Genomic DNA, 9,617 nt, shown 5'->3' with positions numbered 1-9,617 from the left:
TTGTTGTTGGGACAGAAGGAGCAAGTGGATCTTTCTTGAAGCAACTGCATTTCAAAACAAAAATCCCTAGAGGTTTTGGGGATTGTGCCCCATCATGAGGACTGAGAGGCAGGGCAAAGAGAGATACTTCAGGAAAGAATAAAACATGTACACAGAAAGAGCAGAGACTGATTCTTCCTTCTAGCTTATGTTGGAGACCCAGTGGCATTCTCTACTTTGAGCTCAGTGAGATACTCCAGAAAGGCCCCTTTTGTAAAAGAGCTAGCTCAAACTGGCTTTGTGCTACATAGAGTCCTGGAGGTCTTAAATAATAGAGCGACTAAGGAAGATACAGTGGCAAAGCCATGAATTTCCTTATTACTAAAAAGCCAACATCCAAATTAAAGGAGTAACCTCATTGGTGGAATTCCAGAAAGCAGGGATTCCACAGTCTAGATCTAAAAAAAGAAGTCTGGGTTCTGCATTCAACTAGACCAAACTTGGCAGCTGGCGGTGATGGAAAGAGAACTGGACAGAGTTGGAGAAAGCCAGGCCCAAGGCCGTGGCACTCTATAGCCTTGAATGAGAATTGCTGGAGCTCTCTGGATAAAAGAGTGGATAAAATTGTGCCTGCTTTATGGTCCCTGCCACACGGGAATTTTTTTGAGATGTGTGCTGGGACCGAGTGCCCCTGGTGGGCTGTAAAATACTATCTCCATGGAAGTCAATGTTATAGCTGCCTTTTGGACTTGAAATATGATGCTGTGCTCTCCGGAGTAAGGTGCTTGTAAGCTCAGTAGCTGACTGAGGTGTGATCATAGAATGGGAAGAGGTCGGATAAGAGGTGTAGGGTAAGGCTAGGGTCCCATGGGGGGGCCTCTGGATAGCACAACGCCAAGGGGTGCCATGCCCTCGGGTGGGAATGGTGCCCTCCGAGACACAACCTAGAGCACCATGTGAGTGAGGCCCCCTGGAACCGGGTGACGTGGCGGTCCTTGTCCCGGGATCACAACGAAAGAGAAAGCCCTCTCATGCTTGGAATGCTAGCCGTGGCCGGGACCAGTGGTTAAATATAAAACCAACCCTCAACCAGAGGAATTCCCCTGGCAGCTTCATCGTGGCTGTATTGTCCAAACCTCTGGGAAAAGGCTGAAAACATTAGGCAAAGCATGGATCTGGCTGGTACTTGCAGGCATGCACCCCGTAAACTGTGTCAGCACCCCATAAACATGCCACTTTTAATGACAAGTGCATGTCCCCATTCACCGCCATCATTTATTTTACCACAAAACCTCCCGGAACTTTGTTTCCAGAATTCCTTTTATCTTCATCATTAAACCAGCCTTGGGGAGATATTGAGGTCAGTCGCCCTGGACCCGAGTCCTATCTCCCCCTGACCTCACCTGAGCAATCATCTAAAAAGCGACAGAGACTGTTGAATAATGCTGACAACCTTGTGCAAGGCTTCCTGGCCAGGCCTGTGTGGAAAAGCTGGACCTGTCAATCATCCCATAATGGTTTCTGAACATTCACTCTGAAATCAGGATACCTTCAGACATGTGCTTTGGTGATAATTCACATGTGTAGGTGCCTGGAAGTTAGAGGGGCCATTAAAAAGATATGCACACCACCTGGAAAGAGGGGTGTACAGCCAAAGATGCACAGAAGAATGTGGTGTGATGCCAGGGGAATGGTGTCAGGAAGGCGACGTTGGGGGTTGCAAATACAACACAAAGCAAAGAAAGGCCCAATGAAATCAAAGTACCCCCTCCCCCGCCTTGTAAGGAAAATGAACCCAGAAAGCACAATGAAAAGGAGGGTTTTTTTTTTGTCAGTGGGGAGCAAAATGAAAGGGGCACCTGCTGAGTGGGAAGCCCTGGTGTGGAGCAGACCGGCTTGTCTCACGACCTTCTGGGTTTCTCTCAAGGAGAAGGGGCTTCGCACAGCAAGGCCCTGAAGGGACGCATTGGTGGGGGTGCTGGTGCTCCTGGGAGACCAGCAAGCTGCCTCAGAGAAGGGCGCCCATCGGGGTGTCCAGGCCCAGCCGATGCACCAAAGCAGGAGGGGAAGTAATCTGCAAGTGTGGGTGGGGGGATAACGGAACTGGTCAAGCATTTTTGAGAAATCGTGGAGCATGGCAGAGGTGGCAAAAATTGGAGGACAAGTCTGTCTTGATTTTAAAAAGGAGAATTCTGACAAATATAGAAGACCAAGACTGCTGACCTTCTGCCTCATTTCGGAACAGATTTTAACATGGAGTGTGAGCCCTTAGGAGTAGAAAAAGTCTTGTTTATTAGGGAACTATATGGATTCATAAGAATACTTCAATTCAGTGCAACTAACCCTCTTGCCTCCCTCCCTCTGGTCGCTCTCCTTCCCTTCTTCCATCTTTCTCCTCTCTTTTCTTTTAAGTTAGAAATTGAACAGAGAAGGGAATTCCAGAGATAAAGTATGCCTACTTTCCTAAAGAGCATTTAATTTTTTTCATATTTTTTTGTGAAAAATATGGACAAATATGGGAAATATATTTATATATAATAATTACACCATTAAATTAAAACATTATTATATAGTCAATATATTACATATTATACTAATATATGATTATTGCCATAGACTGAATGTTTCTGTCCCGCCCCACCCAAATTCATATGTTGAAACCTAACCCCTGGTATGATAGTATCTGGAACTGGGGCCTCCAGAATGGTGAGAAACAGATGTCTGTGGTTTAAGCCACCCAGCCTATGGTATTTTGTTATAGCAGCCTGAACGGACTAAGACAGAAATATCACATAATAAATATTATATAATGTTACATTAGAATATATTACTGATAACAATATATAATAACATTGACATATAATAATTCACTATTACATTTTTAATGGAAAAGGACTGAAAATATCTCAATAAGATGAAAGAATATATAGTCAAGTGGCCAAAGAGTTGCTTAATGGATTAGTGTCAACCAGAGGAAGTTGAATGGTAGAGTGGCACAAATGGAAAATCTTACGTTACATGTGTTTTACAATGAAAAAAACAAGAAACATGGAACAGCAGAGCCCCAAGCGGTCCGCATTTTGGCAAGAGGGCTTGGGGAGCTAATTAGAGGTGCAAATTCCACCCACGCTGGACCTAGGGAATCACTAAGGGGAGGGGCCTGGGAATCACCACTTGAAACAGATCTCCAGGTCATTCTCAATTCCCCCACAAGTCTGCTCTTTAGACCTGACCTCTCTCCTGACTCTGGACTTGTATACCCAACAGCTTCCTCAACATCTCCACTTGGATGTCTAATAAGAATCTCAAATGTAATTGGCCTAAAATAGAGCACTTTATTCCCCCTGCCCCCCATCTCCTCTTTCTTCAGTAAAGGATACCACCATCCATCTAGATGCTTGTCCAAAATTTAGGAGTCATTCCTCTTGCCCTCAAATCCTATATTGGTTTTTTTTTTTTTTTTTTTTTTTTTTAACCATTATTTATTTACTGCTAACGTGAATTCAAAAAAAGTATGCAATTGCCTTTATACTAGAGGAAATCAGGACATCCAGACACAATTGCCATCATCAAATCTTAATCTTCAGAGAACAACATCTGCACGAGGCTGGCCTGAAGACACTCAGATTCCACCAGTTTTTGAGGCGTCCCATACTTAAGTAGTGTAGGCACTGCCGTCACCTTTAGGTTTTTTCTGAAGTCATTATTCGGATCCTTCCAATAGGGTTTCTCTCCCACTTGGCAGTAGATGAACACACATCCTTCACTGATATGCTTCAGCCCCTCTCGTACGACCGGCTCGGCGTGCACGCAGTCGGGGCACCAGCTCTTCCCCCCGGCGTCCTTCGAGCCGGTGAAGTAGGCGAAGATGGTCTTGTCGTGGTGCTGCTCCACGGCCCGGCGGAACTCCTCGAAGCCGGACACGCTCACCTCCTCGCAGCCCGCCATCGGGAGGGCGCGCCGCGCTCGGCCGCCCGGGGCCCCTGGAGGCGCGGCCGCTCCTATATTGGTTTTGCCTCCGAAGGAAATTATGATTCTCCTACTTCTCACCACTGCCACCCTGCTAACCCTGGTCTAAATCAGCATCACTCTCCTCTGGGCTACTGCCATTACTACCCTGGTCTCCCTGCCTCCACTCCTGCCCCATTCTTTCTTCTCAGAGCAGCCAGGCTCATCTTACGGTCACATGGGACAATTGATCCCAAATTTCTCACCTTGGCCTGCAAGCCCTCAATCTGGTTCCTGGCTACCTCGGTTCGGCTCACTCTCTGCCTCCCTATGAGCAAGCTGTCCCAGCTTTTTCTTGCAGCCTTTGAGCACACCAGGCTTGTTTCTGTCTCAGGGCCTTGGTGCTTGCCCAATTCCTTTGCATCTGACTCGGCAGCCTGTGTTTCATCAGTCAGGCCTCTCCTTAAGGATCATCTCCTCAGAAAAGCCTTTCTGCCAATCCCAGTTCACTCACTACCTGGTTCCTGTTTCATTTTACAACCTAAAATTTCTTCGTTACCTATTTATTTTCATGAGTATTATCTGATTTCTTGATGGCATATAAACTCCACATGGGTAGGAAATTTATGCCTGGAGCATTGCTTAGCACATCACAGATACTCAATGAATATTTATTAATGAGTTGAACCACCGGCATAGCAGAAGAAGGCTGGTTTTTGCCATCAGCCCTGGGTTTAAATCTCTACCCCATCTCGGTTCACACTTCCATCCCTAGGCTCAAGCCTTGTGTAAAAACCCGGCTTCTTTGAGGCCCCTGAGGTACTTTTCCCTACCCGATTTCTATCACCTAGTCACCTCGCCTTCCCACCCAAGCAGCACATTTACTGAAGACCCCCTGCCTCACAATCTTCTTCCTCTCCACAAGGACTAGCATGACCCTGGGACGCTTCGTATCCGCATGGCTCCAACAGCCAGCGTCGGACCCCCCCTAGTTCTCAACGGTGATTGCATACTGGAATTATCAAGGAAGCTTTAGAACAATACCAGTGTTGAGGTGCCTGGAATGAGGTCCCTAGGAAAGTCCATTCATAGACAGATAGTGGAATGCTGGTTGCCAGGGGCGGTGGGGGTGGGAGGGGGATGGGGAGTGAGTATTTAATGGCACAGAGTTTCAGTTGAGGAGAATGAGAAAGTTCTGGAGCTGATGGTGGTGATGGTTGCGCAACAGTGTGAATGCACTTAATGTCACTGAACTGTACATTTAAAAATGGCACAAATGGAAAATCTTACGTTACATGTGTTTTACAATTAAAAAAACAAGAAACATGGAACAGCAGAGCCCCAAGCGGTCCGCATTTTGGCAAGAGGGCTTGGGTGTCAGTATTTTTTTTAAACTCCCCAGGTGATGCGGCGAGGCTTCCTGGCCACTGTCTCCTGACTTGTTCCTTACCTTCATGACTCCAACCACCAACATCTGTCCTCCATTCCACCTGCTCCCTCCCCCCGCCCCAGTCATGGGGGGCTGGGCATTGAAAGTCAGCCCTGTCCTATGGCCACCTGTTCTTTCAGTCGGCTCCTCTGACTTTTTCCAGAGAAACTGGAGCCCCCCTCCCCCATCCTTCAGAGGCAGCTGCTCTTCCCAGCATGAAACAGAGCTGAGGTACAGTCGTGGGATGAGTAAAACCTTCGGGCCACCTGTGGTCTAGCATCCGGGTTAGGGAGGAGTAGAAATTGTGGTGACCTCTCTGTGCTGGTCATACTGCACATGGGCTATTGGGTTCTCTTCTGGAAAAAACTGTCCCAGTGGGAATTTACAACATGAAATGTTCCCAAAGGGGGCAAATTTACCCCCAGAAGGGTAAAGTGTCTGGAAATCTTATTATAGAACAGTTGAAGGGACCAGGGGTATTTGGCTTGGAGAGGAAAAGGCTACTATAACTGGGAGGAGGAGAATGAGCTGTAAGGAATGCCTTCTGGCATTTAGGGGGACCATGACATACAAGAAAATAGATTCATGATGTGTCATTCCAGAAGGCAGTATTGGAACAAATGACTGAATGTTCCAGAAACATATTTTGACTCTGTTTCATGAAGATCCTTCTGGAGCCAAGAACAGGAGGAGAAGGAGCGGCCTTCAGAGATTTCTGTCGCTGGAACTACTGAAGGTGAGACTGACTGACTCAAGGGCAGGAGAGGGACAGATAGTTCAGCGTTCCCAAGACCACAAGAACCTGCGATCCTCACCCACCGAGACTGAAGGGGAAGTGGTTAAACGGTGGCATCCTTAACTCCCGCAGCTGAAGAAGCAGGTGTGTTCAGTGGTGGGGCACACTCTTTACGTCATGAAGGGAACCCATTTTCATCTTTTCTTTCAAGCAAGATGTGACCCTTCTCACAAAGAGGACTCAAGACCTACAGTTTATCAATGCAGCAGACAGAGAATGTTGAGGCTAGAGCCAGAGATTGCTGCCCATAGGGAAGAACCAGATATAAAAACCCCAGCCCTGTAGCAGTCAGGTTGGAGGGCCTGGCTGGAGCTCTGGCCGAACCTTCCATGGGAAGGATCCGAGAAGACCTCAATACTGAAAGGTTGTGTTTCACAAGAGTACACAGATTTACATGAAGACTTAGCAACAAGGCCCGCCTTGTAGATGGTGTGGGTGAGGGCCATGTGGGAGGCAGAAAAGGACCATATAAGACAGAGTCTCTGGGAATACTTAGAGTTCTGTTTGGGGGAGATTCACACACTGGCAAAATCTCCTCATATTTGTGGTGGGAACATTAATGCCAAAACTTGCATTAAATAAAGGAACATAGGTTTGTGTGTTTTTAAATCTTTGCAGGGTGGGGAAGTACTTGGGGGAATCTCAAGGACAGGTGTTACATATTCCTGTCACCCAGAACGGGACCTCAGTTTAGGAATCCTCCTTTTCCCCTTCACCAATTCTGGGATTTATCAGGCCCCATTCAGGCAGAGGGGTGGCCCACGCTGCCTACCTTTCTTCTGTCCTTTCTCACCAGGATTTGTCCGGAAATACTGGAGCGCCTTGTTAAGACATGATCCCGCCAGGGGAGGGGGGCTGTATTCATTACCTGTGGGTTTGCTTAGGCCAGCGGCGGCCCTACCCTTCTATTTTTCTCACCCCTTCCTCGGGGCCAAAAGTCACGAATGAAGCAGTAAAAGGAAATAGGACATGCCAATGACTCCTTTTTCAATGGTGTTTGGAAAGAGAGACAAAAACCAACCAAACAAAACCTTTTGTTGTTCTGAGCTCTTATGGATATTTTGTTGCTGCTGATTGTTAATTACTGTCAGATAACACTTTGGGTGATTAATTGGCCTTTCTCAGCCAAAACAATAAAGGCCATTTAACGAGTACAGCAGACAGCGGAGAGCAGTTTTGTTGCACTGTTGTTTCTGTCACGGGGTGATGCCCCACCTTGCCCCCCTTCTCATTCTGACCACGCCTCCTCGGGAAATAATTCTACAAATCCTGACTCCACATCAGCACGGGTCCTTCCCCGAAAGCTTCAAATCCATTTGCCAATTCTATTTTTGGAGTCGTTAGGATAGAGTGTTTTACTCTGAAGATGGGTTATTTAGTAAGTGAAAGACATCAAGGAACAGTGCACGTGCAGGAGACTTCATTCTTGCTGGAGTTTCTTTTTTTTTTTTTTTTAATTTTTTTAATTCTTATGTTAATCCCCATACATTACATCATTAGTTTTAGATGTAGTGTTCCATGATTCATTGTTTGTGCATAACACCCAGTGCTCCATGCAGAACGTGCCCTCTTTAAGACCCATCACCAGGCTAACCCATCCTCCCACCCCCCTCCCCTCTAGAACCCTGTTTGTTTTTCAGAGTCCATCGTCTCTCATGGTTCGTATACCCCTCCGATTTCCCCCGCTTCATTCTCCCCCTCCCGCTACCTTCTTCTTCTTCTTTTTTTTTTTTCTTAACATATATTACATTATTTGTTTCAGAGGTACAGATCTGAGATTCAACAGTCTTGCACAATTCACAGCACTTACCAGAGCACATACCCTCCCCAGTGTCTATCACCCAGTCACCCCATCCCTCCCACCCCACCCCCCACTCCAGCAACCCTCAGTTTGTTTCCTGCAATTAAGAATTCCTCATATCAGTGAGATCATATGATACATGTCTTTCTCTGTTTGACTTATTTCGCTCAACATAATACCCTCCAGTTCCATCCACGTCGTTGCAAATGGCAAGATCTCATTCTTTTTGATGGCTGCATAATATTCCATTGTATATATATACCACATCTTCTTTATCCATTCATCTGTCAATGGACATCTTGGCTCTTTCCACAGTTTGGCTATTGTGGACATTGCTGCTATAAACATCGGGGTGCACGTACCCCTTCGGATCCCTACTTTTGTATCTTTGGGGTAAATACCCAGTAGTGCAATTGCTGGATCATAGGGTAGCTCTATTTTCAACTTTTTGAGGAACCTCCATACAGTTTTCCAGAGTGGCTGCACCAGCTTCCATTCCCACCAACAGTGTAGGAGGGTTCCCCTTTCTCCACATCCCCGCCAACATCTGTCGTTTCCTGACTTGTTAATTTTAGCCATTCTGACTGGTGTGAGGTGGTATCTCATTGAGGTTTTGATTTGGATTTCCCTGATGCCGAGCGATATTGAGCACTTTTTCATGTGTCTGTTGGCCATTTGGATGTCTTCTTTGGAAAAATGTCTGTTCATGTCTTCTGCCCATTTCTTGATTGGATTCTTTGTTCTTTGGGTGTTGAGTTTGATGAGTTCTTTATAGATTTTGGATACTAGCCCTTTATCTGATATGTCATTTGCAAATATCTTCTCCCATTCTGTTGGTTGTCTTTTGGTTTTGTGGACTGTTTCCTTTGCTTTGCAAAAGCTTTTTATCTTGATGAAGTCCCAATAGTTCATTTTTGCCCTTGCTTCCCTTGCCTTTGGCGATGTTTCTAGGAAGAAGTTGCTTCAGCTGAGGTCGAAGAGGTTGCTGCCCGTGTTCTCCTTTAGGATTTTGATGGACTCCTGTCTCACATTGAGGTCTTTCAACCATTTTGAGTCTATTTTTGTGTGTGGTGTAAGGAAATGGTCCAGTTTCATTCTTCTGCATGTGGCTATCCAATTTTCCCAACACCATTTGTTGAAGAGACTGTCTTTATTCCATTGGACATTCTTTCCTGCTTTGTCAAAGATGAGTTGACCATAGAGTTGAGGGTCCATTTCTGGGCTCTCTATTCTGTTCCATTGATCTATGTGTCTGTTTTTGTGCCAGTACCATGCTGTCTTGATGATTACCTTGCTGGAGTTTCTAAAACCTTTCTGGGCACAGTTCTCCTGTACTTTAAGATGGGCATAGTGGACTTGATGTCAGAGCCTGAACCAGTTTTCTGGTGTGGTTAGTATCTTCTGTAGAGTAATTTCTATATGCAAAATGCTGTAGGAGAGGAACACTGAACTGTGTTGATTTGACCCTTCAGGAGCTCACTACGTAGCCGTGAAGACAGGTTTATACACAGAGTTCATTCGGGTCGCCCAGGCTCCTGGCTCAGGCAGCCGGCACTCAGACGTGGCTCTCCTCTGAGCAGCTAACTCCCCTTCTAGAGCTCCTGGCTTTCGTTTCCAACTGCCTCGGGCTGTCCTGTGGGCATCTCCAGTGGAAAATGCCTCAA

General features: G+C 46.2%; 1 protein-coding gene across 1 annotated transcript; it reads right to left on the bottom strand.

Moving 5' to 3' along the window:
- Positions 1-3,426: 3,426 nt before the first annotated feature.
- On the bottom strand, positions 3,427-3,974 carry LOC110592204 (thioredoxin domain-containing protein 17). Its single transcript, XM_021703168.2, has one exon. It carries the CDS (start codon positions 3,925-3,927, stop codon positions 3,556-3,558), a length of 372 nt encoding a protein of 123 aa, XP_021558843.1. The 5' UTR covers positions 3,928-3,974; the 3' UTR covers positions 3,427-3,555.
- Positions 3,975-9,617: the final 5,643 nt, after the last annotated feature.

Source organism: Neomonachus schauinslandi, chromosome 3 (assembly GCF_002201575.2).
Source record: "Neomonachus schauinslandi chromosome 3, ASM220157v2, whole genome shotgun sequence".
In the NCBI taxonomy this organism is placed as follows: Eukaryota; Metazoa; Chordata; class Mammalia; order Carnivora; family Phocidae; genus Neomonachus; species Neomonachus schauinslandi.
The sequence above is the reverse complement of the archived record's forward strand: the minus strand, read 5'-3'. Positions and strand labels throughout refer to the sequence as shown.

What these genes read in the sequence shown, in the direction of transcription:
- LOC110592204 (XM_021703168.2), bottom strand. Translation starts at nt 3,927, where the DNA reads ATGGCGGGCTGCGAGGAGGTGAGCGTGTCCGGCTTCGAGGAGTTCCGC.